This window comes from Drosophila santomea, chromosome 3L (genome assembly GCF_016746245.2).
Source record: "Drosophila santomea strain STO CAGO 1482 chromosome 3L, Prin_Dsan_1.1, whole genome shotgun sequence".
NCBI classification, from domain to species: domain Eukaryota; kingdom Metazoa; phylum Arthropoda; class Insecta; order Diptera; family Drosophilidae; genus Drosophila; species Drosophila santomea.
In genome coordinates this window covers 4,636,338-4,658,064 of record NC_053018.2, presented here as the reverse complement: position 1 = coordinate 4,658,064, position 21,727 = coordinate 4,636,338, and the positions used below count along the sequence as shown (strand labels likewise).

General features: G+C 42.7%; 3 protein-coding genes across 4 annotated transcripts; all 3 read right to left on the bottom strand.

The window, feature by feature from the left end:
- Positions 1-68: 68 nt before the first annotated feature.
- Positions 69-2,553, bottom strand: LOC120448873 (fork head domain-containing protein FD2). Of its 2 annotated transcripts, none has more exons than XM_039631087.1 (3): positions 1,998-2,553; positions 777-1,032; positions 69-717 (listed from the first exon to the last, which is right to left on the bottom strand). In XM_039631087.1, exons 1-3 carry the CDS (start codon positions 2,366-2,368, stop codon positions 250-252), a joined length of 1,095 nt encoding a protein of 364 aa, XP_039487021.1. In that variant the 5' UTR covers positions 2,369-2,553; the 3' UTR covers positions 69-249. The 2 variants fall into 2 exon arrangements, with proteins under 2 accessions (XP_039487021.1, XP_039487022.1); XM_039631088.1 differs by having other exon boundaries at positions 783-1,032.
- Positions 2,554-5,185: 2,632 nt separating this feature from the next.
- Positions 5,186-7,548, bottom strand: LOC120447632 (snaclec bothrojaracin subunit beta-like). Its single transcript, XM_039629135.1, has 3 exons — positions 7,422-7,548; positions 7,217-7,363; positions 5,186-5,284 (listed from the first exon to the last, which is right to left on the bottom strand). The coding sequence occupies exons 1-3, from the start codon at positions 7,542-7,544 to the stop codon at positions 5,186-5,188; spliced, it is 369 nt and encodes a 122-aa protein (XP_039485069.1). The 5' UTR covers positions 7,545-7,548.
- Positions 7,549-18,557: 11,009 nt separating this feature from the next.
- Positions 18,558-19,945, bottom strand: LOC120448258 (MIT domain-containing protein 1). Its single transcript, XM_039630175.2, has 3 exons — positions 19,438-19,945; positions 18,962-19,167; positions 18,558-18,776 (listed from the first exon to the last, which is right to left on the bottom strand). Exons 1-3 carry the CDS (start codon positions 19,801-19,803, stop codon positions 18,623-18,625), a joined length of 726 nt encoding a protein of 241 aa, XP_039486109.1. The 5' UTR covers positions 19,804-19,945; the 3' UTR covers positions 18,558-18,622.
- Positions 19,946-21,727: the final 1,782 nt, after the last annotated feature.

The following is a 21,727-nucleotide window of genomic DNA, read 5'->3' as shown; positions in this document are numbered from 1 at the left end:
AAGGTCACTCTAAAACAATACTTTTATATTTTCAAATTTAGCGCCAAAGGTAAATAAGTTTAATTCCATTTTAGATAACTACCAATGCAAATCAATCTATATTTTAAAACTCAATCACTGTTGTGTATTTCAAGCAAGCAATTTATCACTAAATTCAAATAATTAAGCCAAAACTCAATCACTGTTGTGTTTTTTTTAAGCAAGCATTTTATCACTAAATTCGAATATTTAAGCCAAAAGCTGAATTCCCTATGGCTTGCCTATAATGTTGTCGATGGTAAACAGCGTGGTCTTCGATCGGTTGCTGGCCACTGGACTTCTCCGCGCAGCATCCTCCGCCTCCTTGAGTCCATGAAAGGCTTCACCAAGGACAGGCGCAGCCGATGACCCGGTTTCCCGGCGATTCAGCGGAGGAGTAAAGGCGCTCGGGGAATGTAGCTCCTCATGGAGTTCCATGGGGTTGGGCAGTGCTTTGCTGGAGCTGGAGGAGGCGTCCACATCGTCTGGGCATTCCCTGATCTCGGGCAGTGGTCGGATACCACGTGCCTCGTTGTTGAACAGACTATTGAAGCCCAAGGACACGGACAAGTACTGCCTGTGCAGATCCGTAATCCTGTCCGAGTAATTGGGCCTCTCGTTGCAGAAGATATCGAAGTCATTCAGCGGTTCGCTGGACGAACGAATCTCGGCTGCACTATTGTTGCCATCATTGGAATCCTAGAGGTGAATTTAATTATTATACTGTTCATGCTAAAGTTTTAAAATGCATTTTATACCCTTACGGATTCCCTTTCGTAGCGATTGGCGTGGCCACAATGCCTTTGCCTCCGCGTTCTCCGCCGGCGGTAGTTTCCCTGCTCGAACATATCCGATGCGGAGGAGTCCAGCATCCAGTAGCTTCCCTTCCCAGCACTGTCGTTATCCTCAATGGTGTTCTTGTCCCGTGGAATCTTCACGAAGCAGTCGTTCAGGGACAGATTGTGGCGGATTGAGTTCTGCCAGCCCTGCTTGTTTTCCCTATAATAGGGAAATCTAAAAAATAATTGGAAAATTAATTATGAGTTATATATTCCAGGGAATCTTATACTTTTTAAGGAACCTAACATTTTTATGAAATTTGCATGTTTTAACCGACGATGCTGTAAACTTGAATACATTTATAAATGTCCATCAAAAAGTATTTACTTCAGAGTTCAACACATCTGAATATCTGCATTTGTATATATAAAAATCATTTTACTATCCGAAAAACTTGCTGTTGATACACATCTTATTAGCCCATATCTATATCCTCCGTTGGTTTGTTTAAATCCAGCGATTCGAAACAGCAATAAAAATAATATTTGTTTATGTTGATAAAGAAATCGGAAATATTTAGTTTACAAACACATGAAGTCATTGTTCATTTTCTTGTTTTTTTAAATTACTTGCGATCCATTTTTTGTATCTGCCCGCCATTTTTTATGAATTTGGCTCACGCAGGAAAGGAAAAATATTTTGCATATATATTTTGTAATATTTGTTAAAGATATGACCAATAAATTTAAGTCAAGAAATGAAACCATTTCATATGAAATAATTATCAAGCATTATTTATATATATTAACACATTAAGAAAATAAATTTATGCTTAATATATCACCGACTTAATCCCAGTTGTGGCAAAAGTTTCGTCAACTGTTTTGAAATGAGTCTCGGGATAACAACTTCTTGGGCTTATACAGATACTCGGAATGTTGCGGTTGTTTATTTTGGCATTTGATTTAGTCAAGAATGCCATCTAAATTTCTCTTGAGCTTGAACGAGGCAGAACATTTATTATTTTGGGATTCAAACAACAAGAGCTTTAGTACAATATATGTAGAGACTTTGGAAATTGTTCCTTGCTGATAAGTTTTGCGTGCGTTTTACACACGAAATTAGACTTGATGATAGATGAAAATGGGTAGAGAGTTGCAAGATCTCAAAATAATGTCTCACATGGTTAGTTAACTTACTTATCCATGATGAACTTGTAGATTCCACTGAGCGTCAATCGCTGATTGGGCGCACTGCTTATGGCCATGGCAATGAGGGCGATGTAGGAGAACGGAGGCTTCTCCGGTCTATGGGAGTTGTGCAGAAAGGATATGGGCAAGCCCCAGATGTTGTTGTGCAGGGCCAGGAAGCTATCGATGCCCTGGTAGTAGAAGGCCGGCGAAAACGATCCGCACATCAGACCCTCCATGCCAGCACCTCCGACGGCACTTGGTGGCAGTGGATTGGGCGACACCTGGGTCCTGAGATAGTCCGGATTGGCGAGCAGGGAGTTGACGAGCTCCTCATTGTCCGGCAGCATGGATCCATTGGCATAGCAGGAAGGTAACATTTTGCAAACGTAATCCCAGTAACTTGTTATTGAAGTTTACTTGTATTTTTCACTGCTTTGTATCACTCGGAAACCTTGTTTCGATTAGCACTTCACTTTAAGTTGGCAAATTACAGGGTATTTATCCTGTTTTCCCGAGAGCTATAACTTCCGTACTTGTGGGCGATGCGAGCGCGACTGTGGACCATGTGTTGCGTCAGCCAAGAAGTCCGATCGACTAATGAATGAACTCGGATACGCAGATCACTTGTAATGCCTCATCCCAGAAGAATGGGTGTGTGTTTTTGGGGAGAGCAGCGCATTGGTCTATAAATACAGGGATATGCAGACACCCTCACCACAAGATCCACACATGCTCAAGTTCTCAGAGAGGGAAAACCATTTTCCTTGGAAAATCGAAATTTTATTAAGCAAGGATTTTGAGTAATTCTGTATAGAAGTAAGAGTAATACAAATGAAACTATTTTGTTAAGATATGATATGATGATATTAATATATTTAATTCTAACGTATCCATTTATTAACCTTTTTTGTAGTAGTAGATTTAAGTGCATCAGGCTGTTTTATTTATGATAGCATTACTTATTTAAAATCCTTGGTTATAGTATAACTTTTCACATATACCCGCTATATGGCAGATCACTCTTGTGAGGGGGCGTGGCTACGAATACGTTCTCCACTCTTTCCATGTTTATTTACGTCCGTGCTCATGTGTTTTCCTGTGCCTGTGTTTTCCACGATGGGCGGAGTCAAGATCTTTTCCGCATGTGTGAGTGAGTGTGGGAGAGGCCCAATGTGTTTTGAATAATATGTAGATTTGATTTTTCAACAAATGAAAATCGAGCAAAGTTTACACATGAATTGCGGCCACTTGAAGTGGAATTTTTAAATATTAGAAAATAATGTAAAGGTTCTAGGATCTCATTTATAGTACTTATATAGTACTTATAAGTTATAAGGCAGTTATCTTTAATTTATATTAGTCATATATTCTTTCTTTGTCTAGTTTGTGTTGTTCAGAAGAAGTTGATATATGTGAATGTTACAAAAATGCTTCATTTTCAGATCTGCTGATAGCACTCACCCAAAAGCTTTGATAACTTCTCAGTTCAATTGGTTTGTAAACATTATTCAAGGAAATCGATTCCCAGAAGCACTCCGTTTATACATTCCACCGGATAACAGCTGGCAAGATAATGCCAGAAGTTGGCATTATCTGGTATCTGGTCCCTTGACATCGCTATCTTCCGACTTTTACGACTTTTCCGAGCGATCGAAAGCGAAAGTAAACTCGGCCGGCAGCAGTCAAGTACGCAATTTTCCGAATGCAACCAAAGACTTGGTCTATATACTCGTAGTATCTTAAAAGGTCGTAAAATAATTGTGTATACATTTCAAACAGGACTACGATCGATTTTTACGATCGTTCCGTTCTCAAGTAGAAAGCAGAGATCATTTGAAAGAAATAAAAACATTGAACGCAAATCGAACAAACTGAAAATCCCAAATACTCGCACTCGTAGGCAATTGAAGAAGTTCACATGTGTGTTAGATGCCACAAAGGATTCTTCACGCTCTCTCTCTTGATTTTTATTCAAATTTTACGATCCGATCCAATTGCTTACCGCTGGTGAAAATGGGTCATAAAACAATGGGTTATCCTATGGCCCATGATCCTCTGATCTTCTCGAAGATGTCGCTGCCCTGCGTGTTTTGCTTGCTTATTTTTAGACCTATGCTGTGAATAGTATTGGAAACAAATATTGTTTTTTATGGCCCCAGCTCGGTTTTGGTTTTGGAATTTTGCTCTGAACACCGATGTTGTTCGTTCTGAAACTATGTTTTCTTATGGCTTCCCTACATCTTTGTTGGACATACCCATCGCACTAAGCCATAAAACGCCTACGATTCTGTTTGTTTAGTCGCCGCTCCCCACACCGCAACTTAATCGCCGTGTGTAATTGCATAGTTATAGTTATAGTTTAGTGCGTGACTACCGGTGTTGTTGTTCCCGTTGTCATCACTTGATTTATGCGGTGAACTGTCTGCACTAAGCTGGGATACTTTACAGTGGAGCCTCGAGAAGTATACACTCTATAGCATTATTACAATGTTAGATTTGTGCGCTTTGTGTTAAGATCAAGTGGGGATGTTGTTATCCAATAGAAGTTATCTGGCTAGAAGTTGTATCCACACCCCATACCCCGCCTTTTTTATGAAGCTCCACTGTAGAATCTTCAACTTCAGGCACACTTCGTGGAAAATGCACTCGGGCTGCCAGTCGACACCTTGTCAAAATTTGATTTAATCACTCGACACTGTGGCTTGTTCCCGAGATCAAAGACAACAAATCATCGATCAGTGTGGATTTGTGGCTGTGCTCGACAAGCGGTGATTTGTCAAAAATCGATGGGGTGCCCCCGTCAGACTTGTAATGCCCCATGCCCCATGCCACATGCCACATGCCCCATGAGCCAGCGTTTATTGGGAGGCATTAACATCTAGTAGGACCTATTTATAGGCGCCGTAAAATGCAGCACGGACTATTAAGAGGATGGGATGATGTTGGGCTGCTGTGATGATGCTATGATGCTGCCGTGTTGTTTGACAACAAATAGCGAGGACCGCAGTGGCGGGCCCCTTCGTTCCACATCATTGACAGCAAATTATCCACATTACCTGAATTGTCAGGACCGCTCTTTGCCCATTAGCCATTACGGCGGTGTGAACGTGACCTTTGCCGGCCATTAAATGGCACACTCGGCGTCCCGGAATCGGAAATTTATGCGATTCTTGACACTAGTTGCATGGCACCAGCTACAGCTCCACCATCCACATCCCCATACCCATACCCATACTCCAATCTGTGCCAGCATCCTCGATGATAATGATGACTTTCGGAACGCCAGAAGATTTCTGAAATGAAATGCGTGAGCAATAAACTGGTTGTTGACCTGTGACGACGCCAGTTTCCATCGCTCTGCGCTCCTTTCCTTGATTGTTGGTAACAGGTGTTGGCCAGTCGAGTAATCGCGGCCATTTCGATTCAGCTGCTTGGCCCAAAGGGTTGGTGTTAATTAATGGCGGGTTTGAAGTCGATAGCGGTAAGCGAAAACCATAATTTATTTAGCCATTGAGTTTGTTGGCAAGTGCAATTGATTTGTGTTTTGCAGACTTTTTGTGTTGGCTGTAGGTGTCAAAGGTAAATGTACCTGGAAGTCTTAAGTCTTAGAGAATGGTAGTTGCATCATTATATTAAATTAAATCTAAAATATACAATTACAAAGTGTTTGAAAAACACTTTCAAGCTCGCAACTTAAATTCACTCGCATAACTCGAATCATTTGTAGCATTTTCCCTCTGACAGCACCTCATTTGCACTTGAAAAACCTATAAATTGAGTGATAACCTCGCCTTCGCAGCTATTTGGCATCTTCAAAAAGAGCAATCTATACACAAATCGTGAATGGCTGGCTTTCGAGTGGCCCCCAAACCACGGGAATCTCGTGGATTATTATTTCGTATTACTCATATTGATTTCCAGCCGCAAGAAAAGTTTTCTCCGATTTTCTAGGCGCATTGCGGGGTTCGAGGGGGGTGGTCGGAAAAGCCAAGCTGGGGCGGATGTGTTGGGGGTGGGGGGGGAAAAACATAAACCAAGCACTCACATTGATTGCTTTCCCGGTCAAAATGAATCAAGTGGAAATGGAAATGTGAATGAATTTCGCACGTTTTAAGTGCCAAATTATCGGCTACTCAACCGGCCAACGAAAAGGAATATCAAACAGTTTTGCTGCACAGGTTTAACAACAATAAACTTTCAACAGCAGCGCAATGGTTGTTTGTTTATTTGTTTAAATTTAGAATATCGACCACATTAAAATAGCAACAGCTTCAAAAAGCCTCTCAAGTGGCCGTGCGGCCCATTAAACAGATTTCCAAGATGTATTACGTCCGAAAGCGAAACCGAAGCCCCATCTATCTATCCCATTTTCCTACAATTTTCCCCCCATTTTTCCCGGCATTTTCACGGCCCTATTTTTTCAGTTATAGTAGGTAGTACATGTATGTTGCGGTTGACCCCGCGGGTAATTCGCACTTCAAAGCGGGCCCCATGCAATCTGTTTATGCCATCAAGTGGGCCAGCTGGTGGCCCCCGAAAAGATCTATGGCATTTATGAGTAAGTGTGCACTACCACGGGGGATTCCTCGAGTGCCATGTGCTAATGAGCCCACGATTCCGTTGATTTCACTCCGCTCCCCTTGTCGCCATTGAATTATCTCACATTATGCCGGGGGAGCTAAGTGAAATAATCTGTGGCAAGTCTGTCTACGCACCTGACATGATGCCAATGGGCATTATTACCTTCCATTGCGATTCCATCATCGATCCTTGTCGCCGGCATAAAGCAGCTGTCAAATCTCCAGTTGACAGCCACTTTCATTTCGATGCATTATTAAAATACAGGCAGTGGCAACATCCTGACATCTCCCCAAGGACCTGCACTGCGAGAAAACGATAGCAGCTTACTCCCACTGCATATATTACCATTACCACGTTGTTGAAACACCACACACAGTTGTATTACGTTGATTATAAGTTTAATTTGAAACAGGTATTTGATATATATCGAATTAAGGTTCGAACCCATGCGTTTCACAAACGTATAGAGCTTCGAAGAGGCATTCGTTATTAACGTAACCCCACGATCTATAATTGGCAAAGGAACCGCATAGGTCTTTGTAATAATCACTTGGTTGTTGTTTGGCCCAGGGGGTATATTTAGGGGGATCTCCATTTTTGGATAACACAAAATTATGGTCATTTCCCTGGGCATCAATTCCCACCCAAATGCAGTCTTGCCATCTCCCAGTGAAAGGCACTCCTATTGTCAACAGATGAGCTGTGATTGTGATCTGTTCGTACTCAGAATCGAATACCATCAGACTGCCTCCAAGCTTCCGGCATTTCCGATCTGCCGCGTACCAATTTACCTGAATAGAAAGGGATTGGAAAATATATTAAGAATAAGTTCCTGATCGCAGTAACTACCTTATTTCTCGAGACAAAGATGCACTTTCCGGCAACAGGCGTAAACTGCGGTGGACATATTAGCGCCTGCAGTTCGAAAAGCACTGCGAAAATGGTCAAAACAAATATAACTCGCTTGTCCATGATTGCAAGTAAAGCTAAAGCTCCGATGGGTGGCCCTTTATATACCCAGCCTTCTTCACTTTAATCAATTAAAAAAGTGGCACATCGATTAAATCTTTTATATTGCACGCAGTGTCCTATATATCATGTGTTTAATGATAAGGCTCATGTTAATTTTAACATTACATTTCTGTTGATTTCAGTTCTTTTTTTACGGAATTACACCCAGTTTCTTATACATAATGTTTTTAAAGATAAGGCTTTGGTTGATTTTAAAATTACATTTAAAGAAAGCATTTTTTTGTACGGCGTTCATATTCTATCCAAAACACAAATCCTACAATCTATGCTTTTTCTTTTCTTTACCATCATTCCATAAGTACATAAACATAAGATAGATTGGTTTTTCCAAGTGCACCTTGCAACACACGCCTGCCACCTTTTGGGGCAGACAGGTGAGCCGGAGAGCAGCAGCAAAAGCAAAAGCAACAGCAACAGCAAAATCCATGGCCCGTCGCAGACTTCTTGGCGACTGTCGGAGTCAAACGCTTGTTTATTTTTCATGGGAAAGTCAGCCAACACAGGGGGAGGTGGGCGGGAAAATGCTCCGGTGCTGTTGCTGCTGCTGCCACTGCTGCTGCAGCACTTGTTTGTATGTAAATACAAGTAGGCAAAACTTCATGCGGTGCTCATATACCGCACTCACTCCTGCTCCTCCCACACCCCATACTCCATACTTCATACCGCACACCGCATACCCTTTACCCTATTCCGTATTCGTAGTACGGAGAACGGAGTACGGAGAACAGAGAAGTACGGAGAACGGAGACCGAAGTCCGGAACACACGCATCGCGTCAGCAACGGAGCAACAAAGGAACGTGTAAACAAGCGGAGCTGGATTCCCCCGCCCCCCAGAAAATCCACCACCCCCCCCGCAATTGGGGATATATGGCAGCGATGCGGCGGCACTTGTTGCCACATCGAACTTTCTATACCCTCCAGGCGATCGGAGGGCCGAGCAATCACTTGCCACGGGAGATTCAATTTGGAGGCGGAACTTGGCCTAAACTGATAAGGCCAAGGCTCTAACCGCTTTCACCAGGCCAAAACTTTTAATTTGCGGGGCTAAGAATATATAGCACTTGCGGGGGTGAAAGCAAAACAAGCTTACCACAAGTGGTTAAAGATCGAAATAATACACGCAGTTAAGAACAAAAGCTAAAGCGTAAAGTGTTTTAAGTTGATTATTGTCAGTGTTTTGAAGCCAAAATAAAAGGTAATTCATCTTGAGTCACCAAAACTAGAAGCTTTTAAAGGTGTGTTTTTCCAAGAAGTTGTGCTATATTAAGTTTCAGCAAAACGTTGTTTAAGGCAAGACAAAGTTTCGCATAACTTTGCAAGCGATATCAATTTGCTCAAGCATTTTTCTATTGACTTAAAGCTGAAAGAAACTGCGAGGGAGAATAAATTTCACTTGGCCAAAGAAGCGGACTCCAGAAGTTTTGCAAATTGCAAGCGACCTTTGCGCCAAATAGTTAGTATTGACCCCCATTTGGTTGGCTGATACACTTTTTTTCTGGCTGGCAAAGGAAAACTGAAGGGAAAAAGGAGGAAGGGAGGGGAAAATGCCAGAGTTCACCACAAAACTGTTCGCACCCGCTGGCGTAGAGTGCATAATAAAAAGGGCATCTACGTATGAATATTTTTTATTCGAAATTCGAATGCAGGCCGTCAAGGCGTGGCGCGGCAGACAGAGTGGCGTCAAAAGTTGCTCGACTTTCAGTTGGGTTGGGGCTGGTGTTTTCCTGATGGTTGGGGAACCTGCTCCATGTGTACTGCCCCAAGTACGTGCAGCATGTAGAGGGGGGGAGGAGCGAAAGGGGGTGTCTTTTGAATGTTATGAAAACAACGGCAGCCAAAAACCACTTGGCACGGGCCGCACCTCGTTGTAGACCCAATGGTAAATGGTCGACAGTTTGATATGCGGTTTGGCAGAGCCAGCAAAATATCAGTTTGCACGGAGCCGAGAGCTGAAAACTGAAAACCGAAAACCGAAAACCCAAAAACCGACTACTGCGAACTGAAAACTGCAAGCGGAAAACTGCAGGTTGAAAACTGAAAACCAAAAGGAGAGTCGCTGACATGGCCGAGTTTTCGGAGACCGATGCAAATGTGGGTGGTCGAAACTGGAAAACTGGGCTCTCGTCAAATGTTTACAAGCAAATATGCCACATCATCAGGGGGAAAACTGGAAAACTAGAAAGTTAGTTCTTTTGCTCGAATGTGGGGGGATTTATGGATTTCTTCGCTGGTTAAGCCGCGAAATCGGGGGAAAACAATAAGTTGGAATTCGCTTTGATCTTTTCGCACTTTTAAATGTTTGAGAAATCTTTGTAGAAGGCATGAATCGGATTTCGAAGAACCAATAAAAAATTAATGGCAGCCCGTCTGTTGTTCTTGTTATTACTGTTTGCCACTGCCACTGCCGCTGTTTTCTTCGCTTGTTATTTGTTTTTTAAATTTTCTGTTTGATAAAGCGCACCACAAACAAAATGGGTGGCGAAAATAAATGCTCCACCACCCCATTCCCTTTGTGAACAAAAATATAAAAAAAAGAAGCAGAATCGAAGGAAATAAATACGTGTGAGGGCACAAAGATGTGCAACTAGTTCGGTGGAAAAACGGTGGAAGCAAATGGCCTCCCCACCCACTTTCCATTCACCCAACTTGCCTCACAGTCCCCCTGATTTACATTTGATTCGATTGGAAGGCGGAAATCTTCGGCAATTGCAGATTAATGCCCTGACAGCTGCCTCCTGGCGAGAGTCCTGGCTTTCCTGTACACTGCGAGAAATATCCTTAAGTGGAAAGTGGAAATATCCTTCATTTTGGAAAGGAGCAACTTCTCTGGGAAGTCTTTCTTTACTTGATCTATGGGTGTTTAGAACTCAAAACAATATAATTTATATAAAATAGTTTATACGCTAGCACTTGACTTCACATCCTTTTCAACGTTTAAAGTTTTAAGATGGTGTTGGGTACAATATCGTCATTTCTCTACAAGTTCATATATATTTTTAATACATCATTATTAAAATTTTGCTTAACTTATTTTAAAATTCGTTGTTCTGCAATTGTAATTGCCCGCTTCTGAGCGCATTTTCTTGTAGTGCCCCTGTCGTTCCTGGCTCTTCTCAGGTGTCAGGATACTTTGCGCTGATTAGATAAACATTTTGGGGAAATGTGTTAAGCCTTGTTTGGCTTTTGTTTTCGACTGGCGGTTGGTGGTTGGCCCTTTGCCTTTGCCTTTGCCTTTGCCTTGCCGATTGCCGATTGCCTTTAAAGCCAACTTTCTGCGGGCCAGCAGAGAGCGCTGTGCAAATGGCATTTTTATTGAGCCATTAAAATTTTCGCTTCGCCTTCGATGCCTTTGCTCGTGTACATGGTACCTACCTATCCAGGATACCCGTAAGATGGCCATATCTGGCGGCCAGGACACTTTGGGCCCTCCCCCGGCTCCCCGCCAGCATTTTGATTAACGTGCTACTGATGCTCGTTTGCTGCGTTGTTTTTTCTTGGCTGCTCCTTTTCTTTTTTTTTTGTATTTTTTTATTTGCCCGCAAAAAATCCCACCTAAGGGGATAAAGTTGTGAAATATTTTGGGATTTGCGCGACTTAGAAGTTGTCCCATTCCCCATTCCCATTGCCCATTTCCCACTCCTCGACGCTGTAGGTGATTAGGCAGCAATCCATATTTCTTGCGGCCAGCGATGGCCAACAACTGCTACCGCATTCCATATATTTTATTTCCTATTCCGCTAAAGATTTATGTACATATTTGGCTTGGGGTTTTTGGGGCTTGTGGAATTTGCCTCATTAGCTGCAGCCCACCAAATTCCACCCCCCAACCCCCAATTCTCAAGCTATTTTTTTTTTTTTTCACCTGGGGGCGTGTGCGTGTGCTTATCACATGAATGTCATTACGCACCTTTCTCTCGTTTTATTTCGCTGGCAATGAGATGTGCCAGCCCATAACTTTTTGCCCCCTTTCTTCGCTGGAGAAAAACAGAGAAAGTGCGAATGCGAATGTGAATCCGAATGGGAATACGTGAGTTCTGGAAGTTATGTGCGCGTAAGTGAATGAAATTACCGTAAGGCATTTAACCAATGCAGGAAAGACTGCTGGAATAGATACATAAATGACAATGCCGCAAAGCGTTTAAAGATGCCGCATAAAAATGCTGCCTGCGATTGCCAGGCGTTCAAATCCACCGCCACATCCACTGTCACATCCTCATTCTCATCTTCATCCTCATTCTCATCCTCATTCTCATCCTCATCCACGTCCTCGTCCTGGTCCACATCCAGATCCAAGGCATCCCCCTTTGGCTGACTGGTTGTCTTTTCACTCCGAAGAAGGCGCGCTTATCGTTTTGACAGGAATATCTGCGCTTTCTAAATGCCGACGCCGTCGTTTATGACGCTGACTGCTGCGCTTACGATTGAGTCTGAAAACTCCCCCCCTAGAACAGCCCCCTCCCCTACATATTACCTACCCATACCAGCCGTACTTTTGCCAACCGATTTTAGCCATCCTGAGGAACCTTCTTTTGTCGCCGTAAAAACGTGCTGTGCCTGGTTGTTACTTTAATGGCTTTTACTCCCCACGAATCCCGGAGTCCCGGAGTCGTCAGGCGAATTATGGAAGCTGCCGTCGCCGCCATCGCTATCGTCATCGCCGCCTCCAAGGCACTGAGAGAAAATCTAGTCCAGAATTGGGGAATATTTGGGGCAATAGTTGGGGGAAATACAAACCAAAACCTTAATTCAGAGAATAGAACGATATGGTTTCAAGTGATCGAAGTGTAAGCATTCAATCAAAGCACATTAACTATCTGTTTGTGATATTCTGTTACACTGTAATATATTAAATTATAGAAGGATTTATTCACCATATCTCAGATATAATATTTTATTAAAGTACATTTATGAAAGATATATTTCTTAAAAATACATTTATTAAAGATACATTTATTAAAGATATATTTGTTAAAGATACATTTATTAAAGATACATTTATGAAAGATACATTAGACAAACAGCTTTTGGTGGGATATCCTACAAGCAAAGTCATATTATGAAAACGAAATGCGATGATGTAAAGTTCTTTTACTCGATCTAACTCTATTAAGTGAACTAGTTTTTAAGAGCCGCAATGTGCCTTTAATGGTGAGTTTTTCCCCAGTGTAGAGCGTTCTCATCTGCTGGCTTTGTTTTTCAGCACTTTCGCGTGCCTGCGTGTGTATTTAATAGTCTGTGGTTTGACATTGACTGCCTGGCCCCTGTACAAGAGAATATATACACACAGGGAATCATATACAAATATACATAAAGTGCGGGGCATTAAGGACGCTCAACTTGTAATCTGGGTGAAAGGGCTGGCGCCGATGTCGTGCCAGGATCCAGGATCTACCTGCTCCAGTTGCCAACTTTGTGCCCATGGAAGGCGCGAGCCTGCGATTCGATTATCGTGTCAAATTTTAATTACTCAAATTACAACTTGGCTTTTTATGCCCGCGACTTACTTCCTCTAATGCCCAGCGAATCTCTGCATTTTCCCCCACTTTTCCATTTACCATTTACCATTCCATTGCCCACTTGCCCGCCTTCTCACTTTGCCAGCGAGTTGTCAACGCTGTCACAACGTCTCCTGGTCATTAAACATCCGACTGTGAGGAGGCGTGGATTTGTGGCGAGATTTTAAAGCCTGCTAAATAAGTGAAATAATTGACCCGAGCTAAATTCCTGCAGAGCGGAATAGGAATGCGGTTGGGATTTGGCGCCAGGAAACAACAGCTTAGCTGGCTTTAAAGCGAGTTTTAATGAAAGAGCTGTGAAGTATGATGATAAAAGATATCCGAGTATAAAGGTGATTTCCCACAAGAAACAAGCATCTACGTAGCATTAAATGGTTAAACAAGAGATTTTAGTACATATAACTATTCTATCTTAAAGTAATACTTACTTACTGCTACAAGAACTGGTCTTTATTTTATGTATTTTATGTTGTGTTCATTTGAGTACAGTTAAAATCAGAAATAAACCACCATTTTACCATAGAGGCACCTCATTAAATTCATAAGTTCTCTTATCTCTGCTAATGCATTTTGCGTTGCCAGCGGACCCTTTTCCAAGTTCATCAATTCGCTGGTGAATTTGACACGCATTTCGGTCTATTAACCAAAGAAAAGCATGCCGAAAAGGATTTTCAAGGCAACCAGTAGCCAGCGGCTGCCAAAAAATATCTCTGGCCATCTATCTTTGGTTTAAAATCGCCAAAAAACGTGACGAGGGGTGGGAGATGTCGAGGGGAATTGGAATTGGAAGCTGGGCTAAAGATGGCAGGATCAGCCAGATAGCCCGGGGATAGGAAACGACTTAGGCCGCCGCGTTAGTCCTTTAATATGCCAAGATTGACGTCGATTATGCATTAATAGGACACGCACTATAAATAACGCGCCTTTGGCCCCAGCGAAGTCCTGTCGTGACGTCTATGGGCCTAATGAAGGCTTTTTTCAGCATACGTTCCACGTAGTCGCCCGGGGGGGCGAGTGAAAAAGAGGCTGCCAGGCGAGGTGCACTGCGAGAAAAATGTGCTGCTGTCCTACAGTAACTGCTGGTGCGGGGAAAGGTACTTTAATAATAAACGAGGGTATCTGCAGCTTGGGAAACTCTAATTTAAAAGTACCTTTTGCAATGAGAACATTATCTCAACTTCATATAAATCAATCTCTCGCATCCGTGTTAATTTTCTAGCGCTTTTTTTCGATTTCCGGCGCTCTGTGTTCATGTACGTATTTTTGCATTTTTTTGTAGCAGTGCAGTGGGCGTCACCACCCATTTCGAATTTTGCGCTGACATTGATTGATTATAAATCGGCATACATTGCAAATCCAAAGAGAGGACAATAACTGCCTGCTGTTGTTGCTGCTGCTCGTGTTGCTTTGTATCCTTTGTGCTGCTGCTGCTGCTGTTGTTGCTGCTGCTGTTTTTGTTGCTGCTGCTGCGGTTTCCTTTGTTTGGTCTGTGACAGCTTTTAATCTGGCACGAGGCACGAGGCACAGCAGCAACACCAAGTGCTCCAGCAGCAGCAGCAGCAGCAATAGAAGCAGCAGCAACAATAGTGAAAGTAGGGAGCAACTGAGGCAGCAACAATGGCCATTCCTAGAGTGCCTGCCACGACGACGACGGCTGTGTGGCAAATTTGAAAATCACTTTAGTTCATATTTCGGACGCACAGCCTGAGACCTCAGCCAGTTGTCATTGCGCTCCTAATGCCTGTCCAAAGCGTTAATGATGCGGTTGCTGGTCAACCGCAGCAGCAGCCACTAGCAACGCCCAACTGGGCCACCCAACTGGACCACCCAACAGGACCACCCAACTGGATCACCCAACTGAATCACCCAACTAACCAGCCATCCAACCACCCAAACCACCCGGCTGCTCCATTCCCGCCCCCTTGTCCTTCACGCAATTTACATAATGGTCGGCTCCTGATGCAGGAGAGATGCTTTCACCAACAATAACAACGCCAGCAGTAGAAATGGCAGCAACAACAACAGCAGCAGCAACAATACTAGCAGCAACATCAACAACATCAGCAGCAGCAGCAACAACAACCGTTGATGGCACGTTTTTGATTTCAATTGCTATTGCCAGTAGTTTCACTTGACTTTATGTGCTCCTGCGTCTCATCCCTAAATCAGTGCACTTCGAGAAATAAGGCTACATTTAAAAACTATAAATTTATATTAATTTATTATTTTAAAAGTTCGAGGAAACACCATTAGTTTTTCTAGCTCACTCGTTCCTGTTTCTTTCTGGTATTAACATTAACTATAAACCAATAATCTTAAATCTATAATAATTATGTATATATATATTATATATCATCTATAGGTAATTGAAATGTATACTATTAGATTGTTTTATCTGCTTGACCCTATCTCTATTCTTAAATATTATTATTATAGAAGCGCATAAGACATTTAGAACTGTATGCTATGACTTTGATGCTATGTCTGAACCCCTTTCCACTGAACTTCCCCCAGAAGCACACGACTTTTCGCCGAGTGCAGCCATCTTTCTCGTTGCTTTCGGTTCGGCTCTGATGTCTGGCCTATATAGGTTGCTTGGCGCCATTTTATGTACGTTGCAAAACAAAAGTTATGGCCCGATTTTCCCTATCGCCTATGTCGCTCGGCCCCACCCACTTTCTTTTTTTTTTTTCTGTTTTTCTTCTTTTTTTTTGGTTTGCTTTTCTGGTAACAAGTGGGACATTTGCCAGTTTGCCTGGCCGTTGTTATTGTCCTTGTTGTGGATGTTGCTGGCAGCAATAAAAACAAGCAAAAAATGTTGACGCCACCCTTTTTTTTCTTTCGGTGGACCAGAGTTACGCATCTAATAGGAAATCGGCATAAGTACATATATGTGTACACAATGGAAATTCTAGTTTTCCCAATAAACATGTATATGGCGTACATATACCGCTGCCCAAAAATCCAATGATAATTTCAAGCAAAACGAGCGAAGGGCCGTAGCAAAAGTCAAAGTCAATTACGTGGCGCTTTCACAAATCTTTCCAGCCAGGACAATCGAGCCAAGGAGGTGGAGCTTGGAGCTTGAAGCTCTGGGGGGTTTGGGTGGCTTGGGGATGCTGGGGATGCGATGGCAAATTAATAGAGAGCACACACGTAAGTAGAAGTCAGCCAGCTCACCCATCGTAAAATGTAATGTCATAAGTGCTGCTCTGAACCTAAAACATTCCGCTTAACGCGACCTCCTCCTCCCCTTCGCGACTCCATCTCCAGCTCCATCTATTGCCTTTTTCCTTTCGCCATCCTGGTTATGGCCAAGTGGAGGTCCTTGGCTGCGATATTACGACTTTGCTATGCCCAGTAACAGGTTTTTGTGCTCGCACTGGAACTCCATAAGTTTGTATTGTGTGGAGTTCCTGTTTTCGCTGCAAACAAGTTATTGTGTTCCCTTGTCCTTTTAGCATGGCTTTTAAAGTCCTTGGAGAAGTCTGCACAGCTTGACACCGCCGCGTCCTCCGACAAGTGTCCGAGAAATGTTAATCTCCTTTAGGTTTCTTAAGTGGAAACAGAAAGAGAACGTGTAGGAATTATATAATGCGTGGATAAGGCAGATTACAATTAAATATCAGGATGCTGGACCCTGTTAGGCGTAACCCATTTTCTCTAGCCACGGATTTTGGCATACCCTCACACCCAGGAAGAGATGACCGGGTAGCAAAGTGGCTTCCACTTCGACTTGTCTTTTTTCGGCGGAGGGGAGTAAAATATTCGGATTAGTTATGCTGTTGGTCTGCCCCAGGCAGTGTCTGCTCGACATCCTCCCCCTTTGGATGGTGATGGTGACGGAGTGATGGGTGGTGGGTAGTGGGCCCTTTGTGTCCTGGCACTCGACCAGCACGAAGACGAAGATGAAGCTGGAGCTGGAGCTGGAGCCCTGGACCAGGACCATAACTAATTCCATGGTTATGTATTGTATATTGTAGTTTCCTGCGCTGGCGTTGCTGCATTCATTGCTCACAAATTGGCAGGCAGCGCCCGAGGCTTGTGCACTTGTGACCAAGGAGTCACTCTGGACCAGTGGACCTATGGGGTAGCCATGCCCATCAAGGAACTGTTGCTCGCCGTGGGGAAGCATGAGCATGAGCCGGAGCATGAGCCGGAATCAGCTTAGTACGGCTCTGTTGTTCAGTCAGTTAGTGGCTTATTTGTAGGCAAACATTTGCCGGTGAGGCCCCGGGATCCATCTAGTTCATAGATTTATCTAAAATAAGTGAACCATCTAATTGTTCAATAAGTTCATCCTGGGCCCCGAGCATCTCCTTGTTGCTTGTTTAGAATATCCAGCGAATGAATAGCCAGCTTAGGCAAATGGAATCCCCACTCCACTCCACTCTACTCCATTCTAGAGTATACCCATCGCCCGCAGGCTCCGACCTCTAGACGTGCTTAAACCCAAAATTAGGGGTGGTTACAGTGGGTCCTGCTGGGTGGTTGGGTCTCATCTTGGTCCTTGGTGGTCTACTGCTGCCTGTTCCCAGGCCTTCTTACGGGCCATAAAATTTAAAAGCGAGCAAAGCATTTTAGCTCTGGTGCAATTTATTAGGCCGGCTCATCGCGCCGCATTTCGGGCCTTTGCGTAACAATTGCCTTCATCTGTTGATAAATCCCTGGCATGGCACCAAGTAAATTGAAAATATACCCCACACACACACGATGGCAAAGAAGGTGGCACACCGACTTCGCCTCCAATTCCGATTGCGATGTGCAGCCAACTGTGTCGCAGTTCTAATTATCCACGCACATGTCTCCTGGCGCCGGCATTAGAAACAGGCCGACTTCTTGAGCTGGGCCTATATCCACAAAATCCGCTAATGAGCACAAAAGCTATCCAGCTGAAGTGCTAAGTTTAAAGTCTAAAGTTGTGCCAGTAACTGGTGATACTTGGAGTGGCTGCTTTCCAGAAATGAAGTCGCAGTTCCACCAAACAGAAGCTCGACTGTATTCGACTGTACAAGCTGCAGACCTGGCTTTAAGGACACTGACACAGAAGCTGGTAAAGCAGGAGCTTCCGCTTCTGTCTTTTATGCAACTGCAGTGGCCACCCGCTGGCTGCCTCAGTGGCGAGAGGCATTCAAAACAGCAGCCAGGACGGGCCGCCAGCTGTGCAGCTGCCTCCGCATCCGCAAGTGGCGTGAAAGTTATGAATTTTAAACATTTTCTGGCAGGCCATCGTCGGAACCAGGGAACGTACTACGCAGCACGGAGAACGAAGACCGGAGTACGGAGGAGAACGCCCCTTTGGCCACGTCCATATATTAGTTTCGGTGTCTTCGTGGCGTCTGCAGATTTATAGCTGCCCAAAATCTGCAATTGTGGGTGACTGCAACACACTCGCTGTTCGTTTTTTTTGTAGAAATTGAAAGAAATCTTTATAAAATTTGGCAAAAGCCAGCATAAATGAAGTTGCATTACTTAAAGCTAAACATTATTGTTTGTCTTTTTTAGGATGCTGCGCTGCTGTTGCGCCAAATATCCACATCGGTTTGCAGACATTTTCGGAATTTGTAGTTGACCAGGCCAATGGAATACATGGGATTGGAGGCCTTGTAGAAGTGCAGACCTCGCCCAATCTTGATAATGAAGCCATTGCTCAAGCTGCAAGGAAAAGCGAATAGATAAGAGTATTTATATATACATATATAGAGTTTTGTAAGATGCCGAATAGATTGTTTTTGCTGGGGAATGCCTCAAAATAAGCTCCGCCTTTACTACATATGCATTTTTAAAGATAAACAATTGATCCGTATATATTGGCTGACGTTATCATTTTGCTGACTTACTAGATTTTGCGATCGTGCAACGAGTCTTCGTATTTTATGGAGACGGCTACGTTTCGCCGGTCCAAGTCTGCCTTGATCTGTCCAAGATTTGTACTTTGCTGATCCGGATTCTTTGCATCCTGGTACTCCTTGGTGATCAGTCGAAAATACTTCAGGTTTGGGCAGTTTGTGGCAGCTAGCTCCAAGAATCTCACTAGATTCTGATACTGCAAGCGAATTGGAAACGTAACCAATGGGTCAACAATCATATTTCTTATCTTAGTATGATATGAAACTACGTGTGAGTGATTACAAGTGATTAACTATATTTGTTATATTAGCTTAACACTGATAAAAAAGCTCAATGAACATTGCCAACGCTTTAAACTTTATGTTAACACTTAAGTTGTTTATCCTTAAATTATATTTGCAATCATAAGCCATCTTACAGTTGCAGTTGGACTCAGGATCATCTGTTATCAATCATATCCGCTTACCTGATAGTTCTGCGTCATATAGGGTTCCTCCAGCATTATCTCGATTGTCTTGTCGTCCATGTATTTTCCGAAGAGCTGATCGTAATCGAAGCCCGTGTCATTTTCCTCGATGGAAACGTGGGAAACCACCTCGCCGAGCATTAGTTTGCCATTAATACGCGCCTTAATCGCGTCCGCCCGATCCATGTACTCCTTGATCCTGGTGAGGAACCCCTTCCGCTTGACTTCATCCGGTTCCCCACTGACGAACTGCATCAACTCGGCGATCCCCTCCGTGTACAGAGTTTGCGCCTCCAAGATCCGGCCCAACTGGTCGCATTCCACGGCGCGCATGAGTAAATCCTTGGCCTTCAAAGCGTTGCTCATCTTGGCATCTCAGTCTTCTCGTTTAAGTACTTCAAAGTGGGTTATATCTTGCTGTTCAGGATCTATTGATCGAGGATCTTTCACATTGAATATGTTTTTGCCACGGCAGTCAACATTAGAAACCGCCATCAGCTGATTGTGTGACCATAGCGCGCTAGACTGAAAATTCTGAAGGTTAACCCGATTCGTTGGTATATACTTGGCATTATCTTTCGCTGACCGTTACTTTTTGAAATTACAAAAGAACTTAAGTTCTTTAAACTTATTTACAATCATTGCAGGTGTGTAAATTATGTAGTATATCTTATCTGTATATATTTAAGATTTAAGCACTTATATACAATCATTGAATTAAGTAGTATTAATGTTATAAAATGCAGGTAGTTGGTATTATAAGGGGATTCCCTTAAATAACTAGTTGATTTAACTGTGGAGTTGTATACCTTAAGGTTTGAAAACTTATTATCAATAATTGAAAGTGTGTAATTTATGTAGTATTAATTTTATAAAATGCAGGTAGTTGGTATTATATATATAACTTTTCGATTTAACTGAGAAATAGTATATCTCCTGGTTTATTTACGAATAATTGCAACACTGCCAAATGCCAGTTGCGTACATATGTTTTGTGCATTAAATAAAGAGAATAAATAAAAGCCAGACTTAAATTTAAAGCTTTCCTCTCACAAACATTCAATTTAATTCTCATTGGTTTGAGTTTTTAAGAGTTGGTTTCACCTCTTGCCTTTTTTTTTTTGTGGCAAACTTTTCAATTGCAACATGTGCAAATTAAAAATGCCCCAAATTTGCATATTTCACTGTGGCACGATGACATTCCCTTTACGAGCAATTACGTGGAATCGAAAACGAAAGCGTTTTATCGCCAGCCAGCAGTCAGACATGCCAACATGGAGCCAAATTCAATTTCACTAAGCCAAATATTAATTTATTTGTGTTTTCATTCCCCCCCCCCGACTCACTCCAATCCAGCCAGGTGACCAATGGATCTGGATGAGGGACTGGATTGCTGTGGCCATCCAATCCAATCGGAGTCAGTCAAGGAAAAAACCGAAAACGTTTCGTGTAATTTCGAGTATTGGGTGGGGTTTTTTTTTCGGTTTTTATTTTTTTTTTCATTTAAGTGGGTGGGTTATTTTGGTGGCTGAGTGGCTTTTCCGGACATCCCGAGTCCGTATTTTTATTTATGTCATAAATTATAAGCCATTGGGAGCTGTGAACGGGAACGTGACGTCAGCTTATAGTTCGCACTGCGGGGCTTAAATTTTTCGCATTTTAAATGCGTATTAAGCTGAAAGAAAAGTCATTTCGGGTGATTCGACACAAAAACCAGGTACCCAGCTCATCCAATTGCGTATAAATATGGCTTAATACATGCGTGTGATGATGTGCTGCCATTTGACTATGCAATTTGTTCGCTTCGATTAAGTGAAATGTCAAAAAAATATATAGCACAGCCCGAAAAGCCATCGAAAATGAGCGAAAATTTGGAGTTTAATCGAAAAAATGGTGTGTGGACAGAGGTATTTGAGGTTTCTTTATAGAAACACAAATCAAAATGATTAAAATTTATAAAAAATTTTACGAAATTATAACTATTTTGATCATGCTTCCTAACTAAATATCGTAACTTTTTATACTTTCTCACACTTTAAAAATAACTTAGTCAAACTTTTGGAACACGTAAGTAAATAGACATAAAGTTGCTCTCATGCTCCACGTTTTTTACAAAGGGCAAATGATTCAAATAGTTTGCTGAGCAAGCTGGTAAGGATCCTAAAAAAACATTGCATACTTCTAGGCGAAATCGGGAATGCACTCATGTTATGCTGCTCCATTGCTCCATTGCTCCATTCAGATGGGGAAATTAATTTGCCGTGGCTGAGAACAAAGTGTTTTTATTTGT